Source organism: Gracilinanus agilis, chromosome 1 (assembly GCF_016433145.1).
Source record: "Gracilinanus agilis isolate LMUSP501 chromosome 1, AgileGrace, whole genome shotgun sequence".
NCBI lineage: Eukaryota > Metazoa > Chordata > Mammalia > Didelphimorphia > Didelphidae > Gracilinanus > Gracilinanus agilis.
This window is the reverse complement of record NC_058130.1, coordinates 507,295,875-507,320,057: the sequence shown is the minus strand read 5'-3', so window position 1 is coordinate 507,320,057 and position 24,183 is coordinate 507,295,875. Positions and strand designations below refer to the sequence as shown.

The following is a 24,183-nucleotide window of genomic DNA, read 5'->3' as shown; positions in this document are numbered from 1 at the left end:
GGGTCACACAGCTAGAAAACAGTTGAAGCCACATTTGAACCCAAGATCTCCCATCTCTAAACCTGTTTTTCAATCTACTAAGCCACCTAGCGGCTCCTAACTTCTAACAATTTTAAAGGAATTTTGAAGGGGAAAAAATCCACTGAAAGAATGGATTCCACTTCTATCATGATACAGTTTCACATCAAAATATTTTTCCTCAGCATTAATTAGGGAAAAAAATTCAAAAAAATCTCACCTGACTCAAGGTCTTCTATCTGATATCTATCTTCAGTTTCTGAAAAATAAGATTTATGTTTTTAATGACTTTATTGACTGCTATATAAATATGAGCCTAAATCTAAAAAAAAAGAAATAGATTCATTATTCAGTACCTATGTATTTAAACATTAACATAAAGTAAATGATGAAATTTTGTATTTCTAGTATGCTTCATACTTGAAAACATATTCTCATTTGATTCTCAGAACAATCCTATGACCTAGGTAAAAAAGGGATAATTACTTTCCTTTTGCAATGAGAAAAAAACAATTAACAATTAGATGGTTAACACCACAAGTGAGATTAGAATATATGTCTCCTTAGAGAGCATTTCAGTTTTCTCTTTCTACTACTTAACACTGTCTCTGACTTGCACTCCATCCACCTTATATCAAACATTGAGAACTGAAAAATGTTCCATGATGAGAAGAGAAATAAAAATGATTAGCAATTAAAAATGGACAAATAACTAATATAATATTTCCTACTTTTGGTTTCTAAAATATTGTCATATAACTTTGCTCCTCCTATTCTATCCAACCTCATAGTTTCCTACTTGTTCCTACCAATCCATCAAGTCTCAGCTTAAACATGACTTTCTTCATAATGCCTTTCCTGAGTTTTCCAGGCATTAGTAATTTCTCCTTCAAAAAGAAGAGTATGTGTTACTGCATAAAATGAATTAAGGCTGGAAAGAGAGGGCAGTGCAATTTGTTGCTGTTCTTAAGTATCAAATAAAAGCATGGGCTGTACTTATTAGTAAGAAACACTGAAAATTTCTGAGCACAGTGACATAACCAGGACTGTGCATGACAAAGTAAAAACAGTATAGAGGATGGACTGTAATAGGAATGGTCTCCAGGGTAATGGAAAGAGTGTCAGGTCTAGAGGAAGGAAGACCTGAGTTCAGACCACAGGCAAGTCACTTAACCCTGTTTTCTTCAGTTTCCTCATCTTTAAATAAGATAGAGAAAGAAATGGCAAACCCCTTCACAATATTTTTGCCAAGAAAATCCAAAATGGGGTCATGAAAAAATAAACATGAGTTAAATGACTAAACAACAACAATAATCTACAATAGGCTAAATCCGAAGAGCTTAATATTTTGTGTTATGGACCCCTGTGACAGTATGTCAATGTTTAATAAGACTGTGATTGCTGCCCACATTCAGAACTGAAGGAAATGTTAAATATTAGTTCTAGGTTAATGAAAATAAAAATGTAACAGGTAATTAATAAAAAGTAGATATATCTTTATAAGAAAAAATAAAGTGAAAATAAAGATGTTAAGATGTAATTTTTTTCCCTCAGGCAAGTTCATAGTCCTCACTGAAATATATCCACATAGATTTCAGGTTCCAAATCCCTAGTCCAGAAGGCACATAAGGAAGGTTTTTCTATACTGCAATAATGGCAGGAGGAAAAGAAGAGAAACAGGAGAATGAAAGAAATGGAATCGACATTGCTTAGTTGTTGACTGTTCAAGTATAGGAAGTGAAGACAACGGAAGATGAACAGTAATGCTCAGAGATATCATTATGTCAGAAGGAAGATAAGGTTTAAGGGGTATATGTTTATTTTGGACATGATGTATTTGAGGCACCAGTAAGACATCCAAGTAGAGATGCCCTATATGCTGCTAAAGCTGTGAGCCTGGAGCTGAGGAGAAATTAAGGATGGTTTTCTTCTGAAATACCTTAGTGCTCAGTTTATATTCTTCTTATGGCATTTATATAATTCTGATTAATTAGAAATATTAATAATCTGGTTCTACCTTGACCTTCTACATAATACATTTATTAAGTTAAGGAGTCAATATAACCTCAGAGAAAGAAAAATAATGGAATTTTTTTAAACTGGAAGAAGTCTGACATTTTCTCTAATTCAGCTCCCTTCTATTGAGAAAATAAGAGCAGTGCCTTGCTCTTGATTAAAGCTTAAGTCAGTGCCCAAACCCAAATGCCATAATCCTGAAGAACCCTGCATAAAGAACTTATAATAATCAGCACACTTAACCATTTCAAAGGAATTTATCAAAAACATAACTGTACTTACTAATGCCATATATTTCCTGCCCTTGATTTCATGATCACTGATAGGTATAGTTTACATATAATAAATTATATTGTAAATTTCATAATATACTTTTTAATTATTAATTTTTTTCCTACACGAGTGCTCTAGTTTGGTCAAATGATGGTGAGCTCTGAAAACAGGTCACTTTATCAATGATTTTACCTGTTATACCTACATGTCTACCCTTATAACAAGATAAATTCTAATTATGATTACCCATAGATTACCCATATGTAGAATGGAGAGGTTCAGAATTCATGACCTTAACATGCCTTTCATCTTTGTAATTCTAATGGCAATGAGGTATGGTCTTCATAAATTTAATGGATTATGCAAGTATCTTATAAAAAGATGCCAAGCTGACAAAGGGTTAAGAGAAGTAAGGCAATGAGAGAAATGGAAGCAGATTATGATCAGAGAAGGGAATTTAATTATGGGTAACAATGATGGTCAGAGAGTAACCTAGAAGTTGGTGGATCAAAGCAAAAAAGGTGATATAGATGGATGGAATAAATCTTAAAGGAGAAAGTACTAGTGACTGAAGGTGGCAATGATAGTAACATGTGGAAATGACAAGAAGATATGACAATTCTTCCCGACTCACTGTGGAAGTATATGACATAAGAACAACTTGCACACTAGAAGGAATGCTGGAACTTCAGGAAAGAGTAATTTTTTTCCCATGAATTTGAGAAAATATCAAGTGTGAAATGTAAAGGATAATGAAGAGTTTGTTTCATTTTGGTTTGTTTTGGTTTTTAATGACAGGGGAGAGAGGAAGATGCCACAAATCATAATGGAAAGGAAAGACAAAGGATAAGGGGGACTAGAAAATGGTAGGGTTAAACTAGGAATATGGAAAAAGATAATTGAGGAAGGTGGTATTTTCAGAAACTAGGACACAATCTCAGAAATAGCAAAATCTCAGTTTCACAAAGCAAAATGTATAACTTGTATAACCCATAAGTAGATATCCTCAGTTAAAATTTATGTCAAACTAGATTGAAAATAAATCATACAAACATTTTAAAACCATCTTCTATGTTTGAGCAACTGTACCAGAAATATTATTATACCTTCATAAAGTGTTTCTGTTTCCAGTTCTTCAAGTTTATCAATTAATTCATCTCTTATAGGAATATATTCTTCATCTTCTACTTGCTGGTCTCCTATAGCTTCAACTTCTTCTTCTTCCTTATCATTTTCTGTTTTAAATAAAGTAAACAGACTAACTGATGAGCAGTCACTATGGAAATTCTCTTATTTATCAAAATGTTCTACATATAAACCTGTATCATACAGTCAGCCACAGGAACTTCACTTCAATTACTGCTGTCATTGTGCTAGGATTTTCCCATCCTCCATGTTCCAGAGCCTATTTCTATCTGGGAACAGTTGTCCCCAATCATTCCTTTTCCCTTAACTCCAGTACCAATAAATGCATGACAGGCTATATAGGGAAAAAGAGAGGCAAGTAAACGGGGCAAGAACTAAGGCATAGCTGTGCCAAAACTCAAGGCTCTGATCACAGACAGCAGGGAGGCTGCTAGGGAAGAAACCCAGAGAGGGTGAATATCTTGTGCTGTCCCCCCACCCCCTTTTCTCTGGAGGTTTTGACCTCAGGGCACTCCTAACTGGACTGATCAACCACAGGAGGGCTTAATCCTATCAATACAAGAGACAAGAAGTCTTCAGAAGGCTGGTAAACCCCAACACCCCTCCCCCACAGACTACAGTGCAAGAAGCAGAACTCACTTCTCTAGCTTTTACCACCAAATGGGGAAAATCTGACCTCAGGTCCAACTAACCTAATCAACAAAACAGAGAAGAAGCCCTCCTAGGGCAGAATAGCCCAAACCTACAGATAAAAAAAAAAATGATCAGAGGATCAAGATTATAGCCAATTACAGGGGAGAAAGGAGGAAAAAATGAGTAAACAACAGAAAAAGAAAAAAGAAAAAATGATTGACAGCTTCTATCCAGAAATTGAACAAAAAGCAAATGGATCAGAAGAAGATAAAGGAATACCAAGAAAAACATTGAAACTTCAGTGAAATGGACACAGGCTTTGGAAGAACTCCATTTTGTCAGCTTCAGCCTAGCTTTTTCTATCTTATTTATTCTATATTTGCTGATGGAATGGAAAGAATAGAATTACTGAATATGTCGAGAAATTGTAATAGGGTTTTTAAAAAAAGGTTTACTCAAGTCAACAAATTCTTCATTAGAAGATAATACTTCTGAAATGAAAACTTTTGAAAATACCTAGCCACAGTTCTACCCTCTTCTCCCTAAATTCACTAAATGTCTTCCTTAAAGAACAATAGGTACAAGTGACATTAAAAATAAAATCTTTGATATATCCTATAGAGTGCTTATATACTGGATCAGGTATCTTTTTTTATGTTCTTTTTTAATTAATTTATTTGTTTAGGCTATTTTTCCATAGTTACATGATTCATGTTCTTTCCTACCCCTCTTCTCTCCCCCTTCCCTGAACCAACAAGCTATTCCACTGGATTATACATGTATCATTGTTCAAAAACCATTTCCATGTTTTTCATATTTACAGTAAAAGGATCTTTTAACATCAAAACCCTAATTATATCCCTTATCAAACTAAAAGATTGATCATATGTTTTGTGTTTCCATTCCCACAGTTCTTTCTCTGGATGTGGATAGCATTCTCTCTCATAAGTCCCTCTGTGTTGTTTTTTTTTTTTTTTCATGTTTTAAACAACACCGATCCACATGGGTATTGTTACAGAAAAGGTAACAAGAGCTGGATAACAATGAAAACAGTCTCTGATACTAATTTTAGGTCCTTAGAAGATACTCTACAGGTGTGAAAACAAGAAAAAAAAGTGTTAATTTCAGATATGCCTATGGTTCTAAAAGTATCTTCCACTTATAGTGCAAAAAAAAAAAGGCAGAGATAGACAGAAAATGTTTAATTCAGCTATGCACTAGCTCAATTCATCATATGATTGGTCAATATATAACAATTCTAAATACCACCTAAGTATAATTGTCCAAATACCACAGGTTTTATTTTGTAGTAATCTTCACCTGTATGGCATATATTTAGTCATTACTCTGCTTAAAACCAGAAGGGACCAGCATCTGTTAGCATAAAATTTGTTAAGCATCACCAAAATAGAAATTAATTTTCTGAGACTGGAGAGAAATTCTGTACAGAAAGTTCTCTGAAAAAAATCTTTTGTACTTTGGTTTTTTCCTACAGCTACATATAAATGCATAAATTTATGTACATATATACACATATTGTGCATATAGACACAGAGAGACAGCTTTTTACTGCCATATCTGCCTTTGAAATACCAAAGCCACCTACCAAAAAACAAAATCTAGAACTCAGTCTTTTAAATTTCCTCATAAGTCTTTTGTCCCCTTCAGTTATCATTAATTCCTTCCTGGAATAGTCACTTTCCACTTTTCACTGAAAGGCAATCACAGAGAACATGGCTATGTCACCACAATTTAGTAAGATCCATGATAAGATGGTACCCAGTGGCTCCCCTTAAGAATTTTCAAAGAATGTGCCTAGCTAGTCTTTCTGATGTCATAATACATGATTATATAAAGATTATTCTCAAGTACTGGAATAATAAAGTACAAGAAGTAAATGTACTGATAGATCAAAAGTGTCCCCTATTTGTGCTTCTTAAATTGGTCATATGCAATTCTTTCTTTAGTTTTAACATTAACCTAACTTTCTTATGCTTGAGAACACACATAGAGTTAATAATAAAAATGCTTGACAAAGTCAGGAGACCTAGAATCAAAATTTGTCTGTGACCCTTCCCAGATTTAGGACCAGGTTCTAGACATTTCACTTTGCTCAATCTCAACTCTCCTCATCCTCTAATATTGATAGTATTTCACTCATAGGGGACTTATAAGTTTAGAACAAGATGATTGCATAAAGCTCTCTTTGCTAGCCTATGTAAATGCCAGCTATTATTATTTTTCTCTTTAACCTTCACTAAAGAAAAATTATTCTGGAAAACAGAATAAAGTATCTCCAATATACTAAGAATAGTATATATTTACTTATATATTTATATAATCCATTAAAGTTTGCAAAGCACTTTATACCCACTAATTAATTTAAACCAAACAATTATATGAAGTAAGTTCTACAATCATCCCTATTTTTGAGTTGGTAAAACTGAGGCTCAAGGATACTAAGTGATTGTCTATGGTCTCACAGCTAGTAAATGCTAAAAGTAGTATTCTGACCCAGGTCTCTCCAGAACTGCAATTCCAGGGCTCTTTCCACTTTTTCATACTGCCTGAACTTTATCCTGCAACTTGCATGCATCATTGCTACAGCAAAGACAAAGTTAAAAGCCTACATAAAGCCTATGTTATAATGGTTTGGAGTTTTCATTGTAACATTACATTGTTATATGAACATCCTCTAATAATTAGTGAAATGAGAAATTTTTACAGTAACTTGTCATTTCAGAGAAAACCACCCAACAAAGCGCAAAGCACAGATAAGGTGCCTTTGTTACAGGGCAGTAATCACTCCACAGCTAAGTGGTAGAGGACTGTTTGTCCCTTACAATAAAAGCAATTCTTACTTCATTTCCTCCTACATGGAAAGTGGTAATCTTTCTTTCCTCTCTCCCTTTGGCTGTCTCTTAGTACTAGTAGGTAACTGATCCCCCCCCATCACAATTTTCATTACTCCTCTTTTCTCTTATTGCATTTTTTCCATCTCCTCTCACTGTTGCTTATCTTCTCCTTCTACAGGGATTTTAGAATCTCTGCCTCTCCTTTTGTTCTTCAAACTCACCAATCACATTTTACATGAATAATTTCTGAGCCATGAGACCAGAAAGAATTAGAACTTGAATGGATCATCTAATTCAAACTCTTCCATTTCACAGATGAAAATACTGAAACCAAGAGTATTTAGGTAACTTGTGTGTTCAATTGAATTTTTCATCATCTCATAGGTAGTTATCAAAGCTATAATGAAAAATCAGGTCCACTGATCCCCAATTCAGTGGTCTTTCCTTACATCAAGCTAAATCTTCAATCATTTGTAAAAAGTGATTGCTCTGAGGGCCCCTTTTTTTTAAACTTCAAGATTTAACACAGTTTTAAATAGTTGAGAATCCCAGAAGTCTAGCCTCTAAGTAAATATTACTGTGTGTAGTTGAAGAACCAAAAGTTTAGAGTAGAAAAACACCTATTTCTGTAATCATCTAACAGTGAAATCAAACTGCCTTTCTATGTATCACAATCAAAATAAATCTGTCCATGTGGCTACTTCTATATGCTGTTATTCTATGAATTAAAAATGCATTTCAACAGTATTTGCCAAATTGTTCTCTTAACACAGCTATGAAGAAAGAGGAACAGGGATATGGATAGGGTCAGGGAATACACGTGTGATTTCACTAGTCTAGTTAAAATTCCCAGGTAAGGGAATTCCCTCCAATAAAGGCCAATACCTTCTCTACAACATTACAGAACTGCCTGGAGCTCTAAGATGATAAGTGCTATCTTGAAGGTCACAAAGCCAATACACATCAGAAGCAAAACTCAAACCCAGATCTTCCTGGCTTCAAGCCTAGTTCTCTATTCATTATGCCTTACAGGAAAGCAAGGAAAAAAGCTTCAACACAAGAAAAATTTTCCTTTTAAAGTATCATGAAATCAAAAATACTGAACATATAACAGTTTTGATGTACTACAACAGAAGTGACTGCCTCCATTTTACTCCTGCTCCAACCATCATTTATCATGGGATATTTCATACCTCCAGACTGAGGTTCTATCAGAACACTGAAATCTCCAGGTTGTTTAATTGTCAAATTAGTTTAGGAAATATTATATTTTGTAGTACATAATGTCAAAAATAAAAACAATCAAATGTGAGAGTCTCAATTAGCATATCCTTTATATGATGGTCACAAAATGACACATTGTAATTCATACCATTTGGCAGTGCTTCTTCAAGGGTGAATGGAACATGCTCTTCCACTTCATTTTCAACATCCTGATGCTCTAAAAGCATTAAAAAAAAACAATAAGAATATCTCAAAAATTGCACAATATCCATTATCAAACAAAATTATATAAATTAAAATGTAAATCTTTAATCAATAAAGTATATCAGCTTAATGTGCATTTTTCCTCCGGGTGGTGGGGGGCTTTGTGGGACAGATGATAAAGTCAGCCTCAGGCAAAAAGTCATTGGTGTTCAGGTCTCTGATACATGTGAGTCTGTACAAGTCACAAGACATTGAGCCACTCACTAAACTTCAAACTTCGTTGTCCTGGTTATAGAACTGTATCTGTACTGATGGGGGGGACGGAGTGGGAAGAGAGAGAGACAGAGAGAGATAGGGAGGGAGGGAGGATGAGGGAGAGGGAAAGGGAGGGAAGGAGGGAGAAAGAAAGGAAAAAAGAGAGAGAGAAAGAGGGGAGTAAGGAGGGGGAGAGAAAGAGGGAGAGGCAGACACAAAGACAGACACAGGGAAAATAGATATTCCAAGTGATTAAGATCTGCTAATTTGATAAAACTGGTACAATATTGTCAGCAAAAATAAATTTTTTATTTTTATGACTTCTGAAAATGAATTAAAACTTCCTTTACTCTTATCAAATTTTTAATTTGGGGGCACCATCTTGTGCAATGAAAAACATTCAACATTTAATTATTACCCAAAATTCAACTCTTTAATTTTATTAGATAATAAAGAATATGGACAAATTAATAATGTATAAACAATGTATTTTTCAAATTCTCTTCAATAAACTACTTAATTATCAGATTCTGTATTAGCATGTTTGAATTAGACTTCAAATATAACACCAAATTAAATTACCCTACTTTTTAAAAAAATCAAGATACTTTCCAATAGAGTACTAATAATATGAACATCTACCTTACTGTATATAAGTATACAGCAAAAAGATAAAAAGGAAGTACTGTTTGGAATAAATGGTTAAGGAGGGGAAAAAGGTGAAAAGAAAGTAATAACATACAAACTATAGTATGCAAAACAAAGTCATGTTTTAGAAAGAATCATTATCTAAGCCCCAGCACCACTTCGGACTCATAGAATAGGGGAAGCTATCCACAATGGTTCTTCCCGGACTATGTGGGACAGCTATAAATGATCAATGAAAAGCCAAAAAAAGGGGGGGGTGGGGCTGTCTTACCTTTTATTAAGATTATCAATTTAAGATGTGTCTAAGGTTAAAAACCTCAAAATCCACATTTATTTCTACCAAAAGTACCATAATTCATCAAGTGACCCGAGTTTAAAGCCTTGATTTTGCCACATGCCTCTATAGAACTCCCAATATGACAATAATAACTGTTGTTGTTTAATCGTTGAATTGTGTCTGACTCTCACATGAATACTGTCCACAGTGTTTTCTTGGCAAAGATAATGGAGTGGTTTGCCATTTCCTTCCAGTGGATCAAAGCATACAGAGGTTAACTGCTCTGCCCAAAATCACATAGCTCTACTACATGTCTGAGGCCGAATTTAAACTCAGGTCTTCCTGACTCCAGACCTAGCACTCTCTCTACTAAACCAACTAGCTGTTTCCAACAGCAGAATTTATATAGTGCCTTATGAAGTTTTTTTCAAAGTGCTTTACAAATATTATCTCAGTTTATCCCCACAATCACCCTGGAAGTACTACTATTATCTCCATTTTACAGATGAGGAAACTGAGGCAGTCATGTTAAATTACTTGCCTACCATCACACAGGTACACAAAGGATCTGGGATTTTAGCTTAGGTCTTTCTTACTCCAAGCCTACAAATCTTAAAACAACCTACTTTTAAAAAAAAAATTCACTAAGCCATGTACATGCCTAGTTAAGTTCCCTATTCCTGGAAGTTCCACGTCTCTAACATCTTTTACAACATCCATCATCTATGTTCTGGTTTCTCACTGCCACTTAACCTGTAATGGAGTCTTATTAACACTAGGAATAGCCCACAATTCATCTTCTTTTCTTTCATTCACTACGTTACCAGATTTGCCACCCTTAAGACTAAAGGATTCTACTTTGTTGGAAAGCTTTGAGAGCACTCCTTTGCTTCCTGAATCAATTCTAAACTCATTGGTCTGGTGTTCATGGACTTCTGTAAGCTATCATATCTATCAACTACTCTTCGCAGTTCTCTCACTTAATCCAGGTAATCTTTGCTCTGGTCAGAAGAAACTAACTGCTATTCCTTCGAGGTCCTAACTAAGTAATCAATAATAAATTTTCAAACTGTCTTAATGAGGCATTTATTTTCCAAATGGTATTGCTAGGCTGCAAAGTATATGGGGAGATGAAAGAAGACTGGAAGTTAAGTGGAGGGGTAAGGACAGAAGGTTAAGAAGGGCTTTCAATGCCAGAGATTTTATATTTTATTCCAGAGGTAACAGGGAACAAATGGAATTTATGAGTGGGAGCAAGGGGAAAAAGAATGTGGAATAGTGACATGGTCAGACCTGTGCTTTTGGAAAATTGCTAAGAGGGAAGAGACTTGTGGCCTGAGGAACACACAACAGTAGACTACTGCAATAGTGTAAATATGAGGGTAGTGGCAATGTCAGAGAAGAAAGCATATGTAAGAGAAAATATCCATGGATATCCCAGCATTGAGACATATGGGGTTTTGTGAGCTCTTCCTTGCCAAACAGGTCAGCCATATAGCATTTCAAATGGGGAAAGATGTAAGTCCCCGCTAGGTTTGCTTCTCAGATACCATAACACTATTGGCAAAGCATTTGTCCACTTTAGATGAGTTTCTGTACAGACTTTGCCAGTAAGTGTCTATTTCTCTGTTGAATCCTTCCACCTGCCCAGCACTTTCCGGGTGATAAATGGATTGATAATTCCCTTTTATTCTTAGATTCTTGTAGACTTCTCAGAGTATTGCATGAGTAAAATGACTCCCTCTCTCAGGGAAAATCAATAGGTTTCAGTAAGGTACTGCACTGTATACAGGAGCATCTGGCATTTATCTCCTTTCAGAATGAGATTAGCTAACTGGCTTCAATGAGTTTAAAGTAACCAGACTTAAATTCTTTAATGGTGAGTATGACTTGTTTTGCTTAGTCCAAAGATGGAATCTGCTTGTCTCAAAGGTAGAATGAGACTCCAAGCATCGAAAAATTTAGAGTGATTGAAAAGCGAAAAGGCTGCCTTAACAGATTCTATCACTAAAACCTCAGAATTATTAGGTTCACGTGTATTTGTGCATATTATCTTTATCTAGAAAGCCTTCCCCACAGCTCCACTTGAGGAAACCATTCTCATCTTTCAATAACCAGTTCAACTGATACCTTCTTCTTGAATCCAAAACCCAAATTGGAAATGATTTTCCAATTTCTGAATTATCAAATACCATGATCAAGAAATATCAGAGCTGGAAAGAATATCAAATGAACAAGAATCCCTTCTATACCCTATTTTATCAAAAGAAAACTAATACATCTTGAGAGAGCCCATTCCACTAAAACAACTCAAAATGTTGGGAAGTTCTTTTTTTTTTTTTTGTGACATCAAACTTAAATCTGTCAGCAAATAGTGTCATACCTAAAACTGCCAGTAAGAGAGTTGAAATCAAATTTCTTAATAATCACTTCATAAACATATTAGTCATTTTTCAGTCTATAGGGCTATCATGAGGCAGGTAGGTGGTACAGAGGATGGAGTGCCAACCCTGGGGTCAGCAAGTCTCATCTTCCTAGATTTTAATTTGGCCTCAGACATTTACTAGCTATGTGACCCTGGGCAAGTAACAACTCTTTTTGCCTCCATTTCCTCATTTATGAAAGGAGTTGGAGAAGGAAATGGCAAACTCCAATGTCTTTGCCAATAAAATACTAAATGGGGTCACAAAGAGACAGACACAATGGAAAATGAAGACCAACAGGCCTATCATATTGTAACTTTCTTCTTTTTATCCAGGCGTGGGATTTCACCCATGTAGGAAAACTCTCATCAAAGGTAAAAAAACAAAAATACGTGTATGTGCTTATTATCTGTAAAGGACTAAGAATACAAATTTTAAATGTGGGTAGAAAGGAATGAGACTACCAATGAGGTTTTGGAGCCAGGGAGGGAGAAACAGAAAACCCTCCTGCACAGTACCTGTCTTTGAAGAGCTTTGGAGTGTTATATTAAGTCTAAAGGACAGGGAAAGGCATGAAATAGAACATATAAATGCCCTGACTGGCAAATTCCATCTATATCAGGGGCTTTTAATTGTTGTATCATGGACCCCTTTGGTAAGCTGGTAAAACCTACAGACCTTTTCTCGGAAAGCCTGTTTTTAGATTTACAAGATAAAATATATAGGTTTACAAGGTAAAACAATTAATATTGAAAAGTTTATCAAAATACTTTTTTAAAAACACAAGTTCTGAGATTCTGAGCTATGACCTCCTGATCTATATGAATGCAAATAAGCATCTGTTAACCAATTTGTAGTTTTGGGTAAATATGAAAGATGTAGAGACTTGCCCAACATCACATAGCCAGGTATATGTCAGAGATAGGAATGAAACCTAAATCTTCCTAACTCAAGACATCAACTTTCCAGACTTTTATCATTTTCCTTTCTCACAACTTTAACCCTCCCAAAAAATTTCTTCTCTATGTATATTCAAAGTAATTTTAGTAACAAAACTAAGACAGAAGTCATTTTGAGTTTTAGGCATTTAGAGTGCCCCAGTAAAATTTCCATTGGAATCAGTTAGGATATTCTTCCACACCCAGCTTGACCACTACTACCTCTATGTCATTGAACCAGTTTTCATATGTCTGGGCTTTATTTTACTAACTGTAAAATGTAGCCTGGAGGGTAGTGGGGGGGGGAGGGGGTTAGATTATTGATAAGACAATCTTACCTGATTTTCTGGCAGCCTGATCTTCTGACTGTATGTGGTCCTCTGGTTGTCCAGGAAAGACTGACTTTGCTGAGGCAGATTTTTCCTTAAGTCCTGCATTTTTCATTCATAAAGTTAACTTTGGCTTTTTGTGGAAAATAGAAAACTTTACTCAAATATATATTACACCAGGAAAAAAACCCATTCACTAACATTTCAAATATTTGCTTAGAGACTATCTAGAAAAGTTTCTAAGAATTAATATCTCCACTTAGAAAAAGTATAATTTCAAGTAAAAATTCTAATAGTAAAAACAATTCTTAATATGTGCGCTTTTTCACTAATTAAAGTTACATTTAAGTTGGCCAGAAGAAAAATATTATTTAAAATAAGAAGTTTATCTAGCTATTATTAGTACTATCTAGTGCAGTGATGGGCAAACTTTTTAAAGAGGGAGCCAAAGGAAAGGAAATGCTCATTTGTCAGTCTGTTTCTAAGGCAACTCTTTCAAAGTTTCATTGTATTGTATCCTACTCATTGTATTCCTCAGATTAGGAATAATGTCCCATGGCTGGATAGAGCATTTCAGGGGGGCCCACATCTGGACCGCGGGCCATAGTTTGCCCATCACTGGTCTAGTGTTTCCACCATAAGTAAATTTTAAAGAATTAATTTTAAGTGCTCTTTAATTTGGATAGAGGACATCAGATGTATTTAAATTACATGCTGTTCAAATTTTATACATTATCTTATGATTTTTTTTGGTGTTTATATTGACATATACTGAAAACTGCCATGTAAAATAAAATCATAATGCTCTTATTCTTTATAGTATCTACAAAGTGTGTCACTGCAGTATTACATAGTAAGTACTACTATATATCTAATACTGAAAAAAATAGCAATTTTATATCCAACTCCCCTTTTCAATTACAAAAATATTGGATATAATAAATATAGAGAATAATTCAATTCAAATACCAATGAAAAACTGCAAGCCATAGAACACCTAGAAATGTTTAAAAAACAAAACTATATCATGCAGACTATTGCTGTTAAACCACCAATTTTAAGTCTGGCATATATCTGTAAACAAGATTATCACCATCAATATGAAAAAGAAAATATTCTTAATGACACCTTGATTTTTTATTGGTGAAGAAAATTTCACTGGTAGATTCATTTCTAAGTACCACTGCTTTGACTTCATTTTACTTTGCATATTTAATAAAAGGGTTTTAATTTTCTTTCTTAGGGGAGAAGTCAGGAAGAGATAAGACTTATCCCCTAAAACTGAGAAAGTAGGCTAGAAGAAATCCCAGAGAAGTAATACAATTTGAGTGTTATATGTTGTATTATTATATGAAAAAGTAAATCCTATATTTCTAATTCACAATGCAATTCTACACTTCTGTGATTTATGGGAAATTTCAATGTATTCGAGTTCATTTAGTGCATAATTTGTTTTTAATGTGAAGAAGGAAAAAAGGAAAATCAGATTTACATATGGCCCAATGTCTGATGGTAGTTGTGGAAAGCTATCAAAAACTTCAGGCACCCTCAAACCATGAAGCTTAATTTCCCTAGTAAGAATAATCCATTCAATTTCTAGCTCATTACAGTGTTTCTCCATAGAATCCTAGGCCCTTCTCATTTGGGGGAAAAAAAAGGATTCATAAAGGCTTCATAAGCACATCTAAAATGAAGATTTTAGAGAAAAAGTTCATATTAATTTGTTTTCTTTTCAATTCTTTTTTACTCCATTCAATTTTTTCTTCATTGTTCCTTGCTCTATACTTCATTTCTTAACAATCTATCCTAACAGAAAAATATACATATACATATATACATGTATATGTGTGTGTATAGATATGTATATATATACACTTATATACTTCCTACAACATACCACATACCTTAAAAAGTTAGGAAGAGGAGGTAGCTGGTAGCTCAGTGGATTGAGAGGCAGGTTCAGAGACAGGAGGTCTTGGGTCAAATCTGACCCCAGACACTTTCAAGCTATATAACCCAGGGCAAGAAACTTAACCCCCAAATTCTAGCTTTTGCAATTCTTATGCCTTGGAACCAATACACAATATTGATTCTCAGATGGAAGATAAGGGTTTAAAAAAAAAAAAAAACTATGAGGAGTTTGATAAAGCACAAAAGGATCCTTCATTCCTCCTACTTCAATTTAACTACTTTATCCCTTACCAAAACCTAATGCTAAGTAAAATGAATCACTATCATTTTCTATTCATGGAGCCTTTTTCTACTTCTAAGTATTTTTCAAAATAACGAATAGATTCCAAAGGGCCATAGTACAAGTGGCAACAAATCCCATATTCCTGCAGTGTGTAAGGATATAGAACTTTCCACAGCAGACCCAACCCCCATTTCCTCTTTCAATAATCAATGTTCCAACCTCTATGATGATAGAAGATTGAGAATACAAATGCCAAACATTTAAGAGTATAATAAAGTACTCTGCCAAAAGCTACAGCAGAGAAAGCCAATATAAACTCGGTGCTCTGTAGGACAAAGTATTTTTTCAGAGCTCTCTAGTGGAGGCAGGGTTGGGTACACAACTTCTCAATAAAAGTTTTAGACTTCTATCTTCACATATATTAGGAAGGCATCACCCAAACCCTTTTAATTTGAGATTTCAGGACAAAGAAAGACTTGGGAGTTTAAAGGCATCTTAGATGTTCTTTAACAAGCAGTTTCTGCATCAATTGGAGGCAAAATTGGGTTGAAGTCAGTCATGCCTACTATACCAGGAGATAAATGGTGATTGTTAAAATGTTCAGTGCGAATATTTCCAACTCCGAAACCATCACACTTCAAAACAGAACTTCATTTGTTTTTTTGCTGATTGAAGAGACCAAAGAAACTACAACCAAAGGTCAAATTCTGTCCTCGTTCTATTTTTTGGTAGGCCTGGGAGCTAAGAATGGCTTTTACTTTTTAAAATTAAAATATTTTTAAAAGTAAAAGCCATTCTTAGTTCTTACATATAGTTTGCTACCCTCTAATCTAGGTTTAAGAGGATAATGGAAAAAATGTTAGTAATTCAGATTAAACTCACAAGTGTGTCATACAAACATGAGCCAGTCAAACTAAGAATAATTTCCTGTATAAAACCAAATATGATCTTACCAGAATAGGGATGAGGTTGGGGAAATGAACTTTTTAATATAACAGGACACTCAAATATTCCTGATTTTAATAAAAGGCTAAGAACTAAGAACTTCTGATATGTAACTATAAAAATCAAGAGAAACTTAGAAAGGTAAATTTATTTGGAGAGGGGTTGTACAATGATGAAGTATAAACATTGTAATAGAAGAAATGTGTCCCTTCAGAACTACAATGTCTTAAAAAAAGTATTGAGTGAGTTTAAAAAAAAATAAACAGGAAATATAGTAATGTCTTGGTTCTCTTCCGAGGGCTTTAATAGGGGAAAGAAATGAAATACAATAATGATGAAAGCAAGAAGTTGGAGGGAGTGTAACAATATTTTTTTGATAATTGGAACATATGAGATACAAACATACAAACACAGAGGAATGGGAGGAGAGGGGGAGAATTAGACAAACCTCCCTCTGAAATAGTCCAAGGATGGTCTGTGAAGAATACACATACACAAAATTTGATGTAGAAATATATCAAACTTTACAGTGTAATAAGGAAAAAGAGTTGTTAAAAAGGAGAATGATACCAAGGAAAGAATAACCTCAAATAAGACAAAAGACCTGATTCTGAAGCAGATATTAAAAGAAAAAAGGAAAGTACTGGAAATCAAGGGGATTCATATCAATTGTGAATGTAATGAAATGATATTGTAAGAAATGACCAAAAGAACCAACGCAACTTTGGAGAATACTAAGAAATAGGAACTGATGCAGAATGAATTAAGCATAACAAGAATGATATGCACAAATATGATCAATAAAACTTTTGAAAGATAAGCCTAATCAAAGCCATGCTCAACCACAATGCCCAAGAACCCATGAAAGAAGTGTCAGCCATGTCTTAAAAAAGAAGTGAAGAACTCAAGATGTGGAAAGAAATATATACTTTTGGATATGGCCATTGTGTGGATGTGACTAGGCTTGTTACCTGAGGGGCTTTTTTCTGTATGAACTGAGCAAGTTGGGGGTTGCAGGATATAAGAAATATTATTATCGAGGGGGAAGGGAAGAAGAAAAATGAGAACCTATGAAATAGTTTTAAAAACACAAAGAAGAAAATTCAGAAGGAAAGAGGCACAGACAAGCATGACAGTTTTTAAAGTAACATGTTGAATTTATTATATACTTTTTTAAAAAGCAAGTATGAACTCACAATTTCATATACAATACTCTTTTTTTTTTTTGGTTTTTTTTTTTTAACCCTTGTACTTCAGTGTATTGTCTCATAGGTGGAAGATTGGTAAGGGTGGGCAATGGGGGTCAAGTGACTTGCCCAGGGTCACACAGCTGGGAAGTGGCTGAGGCCGGGTTTGAACCTAGGACCTCCTGTCTCTAGGCCTGACTCTCACTCCACTGAGCTACCCAGCTGCCCCCTACAATACTCTTTTGTATCATGTTGTGTACATGGAAATGCTTGTTTAGAGTTTTCTTTTTAATGTATGAATTCAGAATTTTAAAAAATTTAAATAATATTTATCCTTCATTTCACAAGCTAAAATTTTTAGCCTTTCAGATTAATTTTCAGAGAAAGCAGTATAGTTCTAATGGAAAGCATTCTGGCTCTAAAAGAGGACATGGTTTAAAATAAAGACTTATAATTGTATGACCCTGAGCAAGTTACTTATGTTCCATGGTATTTCAACTTCCTCATCTGTAAAATGATAAGGCTGGACTAGATAAGGTCTCTTCAGGTATAAAATAACCTATTTGTATTTGGTTTAAAAGTTTTTTATTTCCTTAGTAGTCTCATATTCTTTGCATTTTTGTTGCATTTTTATTACAAGTGGAAGGAGCTAACACATTAAATAGTTAAAATGCACTAGTAAGACATAATAGATTAATTTCAAATTTAATGGAACCTGATTTTATTGACCCTATACTTTTGCATATTTTAGTGTTTTTTCTTTAATCAAGAATTACATATTTCACAGTAGCTAAATCACATAGCAAATTATATATTATTTTAGCATCAAGGAGTAAAGAACCAGGAATTGCAGGGATATACCTAAAAGTTATGAGAATAATAGATCCTGGAAAGGCCAGAATACATCGATGTGCCTAAAATTCTTCCCATTCTCATTAAGAGTATAATACAAAGTTGACTTTTTTTTAATCATGCAACTTTATATTTCAACAGGTTCATGCTGATGCTCTGCCTAGTTTCATCTCGAAAGACAAGATGTCCCTCCCAGGATAAACTAGCTCTAAACTCACCACCATACTGCTAACTCCAAGCCTCTCTAATTAGGGGACTAGAGGACTGAGTACCAAAGTCATCCCAAAGCCTTCCTTTACAGCAGGGGTCGGCAACATTTTTGGCCATGAGAGCCATAAATGCCATATTTTTTTAAATGTAATTTCGTGAGAGCCATACAGTGCTCACAGTGCACCCTCCTGCAACAGCGCCTGAAAAAAAATTGACTTTATGGCTCCTGCAGAAAGAGCCATACATTGCTGACTCCTGCTTTACAGAGTGTAGAAGGTAGACTCTGAACTAACTCCTCTTTGCCTCTTCTGCTGGGCCTGGTTTCAACTCCACAGAACAAGATGCCCCTGCATCCCTTCCTACTCCCTTTCCTGCCTTCTGTGTATTATCTGCCCCTTTATATTTTAAGCTCCTTGAGGGCAGGTACTATCTTGTTATTATGTATATCCCTAGAGCTTTGTACAGTGTCTGGCACAGACATATGCTAGGCACTTAATAAATATTTATTCAATTAGACTGGTAAGCAGCATAATAAGCCACTTTCCAAGAGGAAAAAGAAAGACCTTTTTAAATATAACCACAGAGGAAGAAAAGAGTAGTTTCATTATACTTACAGAGCTTATTCCAATAGTTGTAGAATTTGTGACTTTTGAGAGGTATGGCCAACCCTACTTAACCAGCTGAAAAGCTCTTGCTGCTCTTTAAAAGCTAATCAATGCTTTTTGAAAGTTGTGACTAAGAAAATATCAATCTGCACTCAGTCTAGTGATAAATTTCTCTAAATTTAATTAAGATTGGTTCCTAGACAGCATATAAACAACCATTCACCAAGCCTGTATATGAAGACTTTCCCATCTGTTAGAATCTGCCCTCACAGAGCTTCTCAGAACACAAGGTTATATCCACACCACAATGGGCCAGGACTATTGAGAAAAGATTACTGAGCTTAAATTCAAAATAAAAACACATTTGCCTAAGGAAATGTACATATTTGGATATGACTTGGGCTGATTTCTATTTTTTTTTCAATTCCTTTATCATTAATCAGGGAAACTAATTCCATGAATGCTGTGGACAAAGCAAATATGGATTTCATCAAGGTATTCAGGAAACTCTTTCAATGATGCCTAATACAATTTATAAACTTTAAGAAAGTATAATGATGTGGATTCAGAATTGGTTGGAGGGTCATACTTAAACTGGTGTCAGTTGGAAGAGATCTTTATTAAACTATTCTGATTATTGCTCCTTTTGATAATTCCTAAAAACAAAATTCAGTCCCAGATTCTCATCTTACTAAGAATATCAATAGATAAGGGGACAAGAGGAAAAATATGTACCTATTTTCACAATTCTCCTCTACTACTGCCATTCCCCTAGCACCAGAACTGTCAACCTATCTTGACACTATTCTATTTATTCCCTCACACTTACCCCCACACACACACACACACATATATACACACACATATATATATGTACATACACACATACACACACACACACACACACACACACACACACACACTCTCTCTCTCTCTCTCTCTCTAACCCAATCCTGTTTCTTATCTCCAAGTCCCAGGACTTGGGGTACAAAAGTTCACCTCTGAAATACAGAATAAAATTTCTTCAGTATTCTTTAATACCTAAATAACAACAACCATCAGCTGCCCAACTTTTGTCTTTTTCTGGATAGCCTAAATTTTTTTTTAAAAGGGAAAACATGAGGACATAAAGTGGGGACCATTTTAAACTAGGTCTGTTTCTTCACATTATTGTTATATTATGGATCATTATATTACGGATCTCTAATTTCCAGATAACCTAGACTTATCATCACATATGTAACCGGGAATGCTTAAATGCCATGACTGCAGAGTGCAAATTTTGATGGACTGTATCAAGCTGGAAAGGGTTCAAGTATACACAGTCTTGGAAAGACCAAGTTTCTACTATCCAAAGATCAGCTGGAAAATTGGCCACAAAATGATTAATTTTTTGGCCATAGTAACAACCCATGAAATAGATAAAAATGCTGTATATATAAACACTCAGAAAATCTTCAAAGGTGGCATATAAATGATTCTAGGCTAAGAGACCAGCCTTGTGTATGAGGTATAATGTGTATAAAGTAAATGTGTGAAGTAGAGAAATCCTGATTCTAAGTAACAGATCATTGTGAGTTACAAAGAAACTGAAAAAATGGGGACAGTAGAAAATTGAACTAGAAATAGACTATCATAGAACACTATTGTGTTATATAAGAAATGATGAGCAAAATGGTTTCAGAAAAATCTGGGAAGACATAAATGAACTGACATAAAATGAAGTGACTAAAATCAGGACATCGTATACAATAAAAGTAATAAAGTAATAACAAACAACCATGAAAGACTTAGTTACTCTGATCAATACAGTGATCCAAGACAATTCCAAAGGACACATGATGAAAAATGCTATCCAGTTCTAGAGAGAACAAAGGAACTAATAAATATTAAATAAATAAACTAATAAAGCATAAAGACTAAAGCATTTTTCATTCTTTTTCTTTTTAACATAGCTAATATTGAAACATTGTTTGCATGATTTCATTTATGATTGATTTATATTGTTTGCCCTCTCAGGTGATGGGAGAGAGATAGGAAGGGAGAGAATTTGGAACTCAGAAAATTTTTAAATAAACATTAGAAATACTTTTTAAAATATATTGGGGAAAAAATAAAAGCATATGTCTGCAACCTTAAAAAATTGCCCATCATATTTTATGCCAGCTCAGATTCTTCCTTTTTAATGATCATTTATCTACATAAGTGAAAAAATAAGAATTTTATTTTTTAAGTACATTTTAAGTTTCAAAAAAAATTGATAAATTCTGCAACTAATATTGATTAAGGTTTGCCTTGATGTTGACATTTTTATTTTTAGAGTTACAGTCACTGTCATAACTCAAAGAATGGCTTAAAGCAAAGTTAATAACAGATTTATTGTTGAGGTGAAGAACAAAGTAGACATTACCATGTATAAAGAAGGAATAAGGGATAAACTGAGCCAGGAAATGATCAGATTTAATGTGATTTTTAAACTGCTCTATAAACGTAGTCACATAAGAATCTTGAAATTTCACTAATACAGAAATGCCAAAAAAATTAATTCTAAAGAAAAATTTGAAGCAATCAAACCAGTTTTTAATTAAATTACATTCAGTTCACTATAACTAATATTAAATATATTTTAGACAGAAATAAATTCACAAATAAAAACAAATTTAAAAGAGGAACACGATTTTAAAGTACACCTCAAGTATATAACCTTATTAAATTAATGGAAACAAATGTTTAGTTGACTAGGTATATGTTGGAAGCAAATGAATTACAATGTTAAAATATAGTAGCATGACATAAGTTGCCCCTCTTGATAAAATCCAACTGAATGAAATAAAATATCAAGCCACATATTTCATTATCAATCTCAGAATGTATTTGTATTTGTTTTAATATACATGAGAACTCATTTTAATATTTGAGAGAAAAACAATGATTAAACTGAAAAAATGAAGTCATTAGTATATAGTTCTCTGATGAATGTTCATGAGTTATAAAGCAAAAACTACCTTTTAAAATTAATTTATTTAGAATTCATAATTTTCCATATCATATCATATTAAACAGCTATTATCCATTACCTATGTAATACCTAAAAATTATTGCAATATTACAATTCAGTAGAAATACGAAATTCCCTTACTTCTGATAAGACTAGGTTAAAAATTACAATATGGTAGAAAAATTACCATTTATACACCCCCCTCTTTAGAATTTCCTTTAGTCTATATATTTTGTCAACAGTAAACAAGTCACCATCTGATTTAAGAATATAAATAAATCCTTTAAAAATCCTACTGATATATGTTAGTTATTAAGCACCCATTTTAGAAGAACTTTGCTTAGGAATTGATGGAAGTTTTATACTGTTATTCTAGATTTATCAGACAGAATTTGCATAAACTGAATTTCTAGATGCTTGACTTTTAGCAGTAAAATATACATGTATACCAAACATAAAGATGCAGATCTAGAAATTAGACTGAGCTTAGTGATTATCACCTCAGTAAGGTGAAAATTTCATATAATGAAGCTTTTCACAATGTTACATTACAAAAATCCAATCAGGTTTTATTATTTATCTACTACATGGAAGATACTTTATTAGGTGCTAATGATAGAAACAAAAATGAAACAGCCCCTGCCCTCACTGAGCTTCCATTCTACTGGTAGCAAGAAGTTCATGTAAGACAATGGTGTAACTATATTCACATATGCATATCCTAGCATAGATACCTACATACTTACCTTCCAGTTTAATTCAATTTAAGCACCTTCTACAAGCTAGGCATTGTAATACAAAGATGACAAATGACTCCCAAAGTAACTTATAATATATTATAGTGAAGAGGTTTAAGTATGATATTACATATGATTGAGTCATAGACATTCTGTGTACATAACAGAAACAATGATATGTTTAAAAATGTGAATATTACATAATTGTTATGATTGTTATAATCATTTCCATTTCTGAGCATAATTTAAATATATTTCTAAACACCCCTTGAAAAAATACTTCAATACACAGAAAGCAAATTAAATTAATGAAAGAAATTATTAAATCAGTCAAGTTTTCAATATTGCAAACAAATTTTTAAAATAAATTCATTGTGGAGTCAGTAGATTTTTTGTTTACAAGCATACATACTTGTAAATACAGAAAGATTTAAGTAGCTATTACAAACTAGGATCAGAGAAGTGGGTTTCAGAAGTTGAAAATTAACAGTATCATTTAATAATTTAACAACTAATAATTAATGGTACATCATTTAACATTCCATGCTGATGGAAGTAATGAAGACTTAGTTCTTTTTTTTAGGGTCATAACTTTTTGCTAAGCTTCCAAGCTTAGAAGGATTTTTATCTACTTTTTTCTCTTCCTTGTGTCTAGATGTCATTTTAGTAGAAGCATCCTTTCCACTTACTGATCTTTTTATATCTTTGTCTTTGGTACTTTTCTCTGGTAATATTTTCTCTTTTTCCCTATTTTTTTTGCCCTTTGAAGATTCTTTTTTGGATTTATCTGAATCAGCAGCAAACTTATCCTTCCGGTCATCTTTTTCCTTCTTCCCTTTCTTTTTATCTTCACTCTTATTTTCTTTCTTTGACTCTGGTTTCTCCTTCACCTTCTTAAGCTCTTCTTTAATTACTTCTTTCACTTTTAGGGTTTTTCAATCAAAAGAAAAAATTATTTGCATTATTTAATTTGCAGAAGTCCTGAACATATTTGCCTTTTTTCTTGCATGAAGCATCCAACACAAAGTTGCTTTTAGTTGATTATGTAGGTAAATATCCTTTCTTTTTCTCTTTTAAAACAACTAAAATTAGTTGCAGCCAGATTAGTTTCTATAAACAAATTCTTTAAATTGCTTTTATTAAAAGGGAAAAAATTATGATTTTCAAGAATAAATTATATGTGTGCTTTAAAAACAACCAGCATGCAAAATTAATA

At 33.7% G+C, this 24,183-nt stretch overlaps 2 protein-coding genes across 3 annotated transcripts in view; both read right to left on the bottom strand.

The window, feature by feature from the left end:
* Positions 1-13,354, bottom strand: part of LOC123253436 (aspartyl/asparaginyl beta-hydroxylase-like) — a 125,459-nt gene extending 112,105 nt beyond the window's left edge. The window contains exons 1-3 of the mRNA XM_044682634.1: positions 13,249-13,354; positions 8,314-8,382; positions 3,414-3,542 (exon numbers count right to left, since the gene is read on the bottom strand). Coding sequence (XP_044538569.1) covers positions 3,414-3,542; positions 8,314-8,382; positions 13,249-13,354 — 304 coding nt within the window. The remainder of the gene's footprint in view (positions 1-3,413; positions 3,543-8,313; positions 8,383-13,248) is intronic.
* Positions 13,355-23,235: 9,881 nt separating this feature from the next.
* LOC123238881 (aspartyl/asparaginyl beta-hydroxylase-like) overlaps positions 23,236-24,183 on the bottom strand; it is an 84,588-nt gene continuing 83,640 nt past the window's right edge. For both annotated transcript variants that reach the window (XM_044666131.1, XM_044666141.1), the window contains one exon: positions 23,236-23,889. In XM_044666131.1, coding sequence (XP_044522066.1) covers positions 23,534-23,889 — 356 coding nt within the window. In that variant the 3' untranslated portion in view covers positions 23,236-23,533. The remainder of the gene's footprint in view (positions 23,890-24,183) is intronic.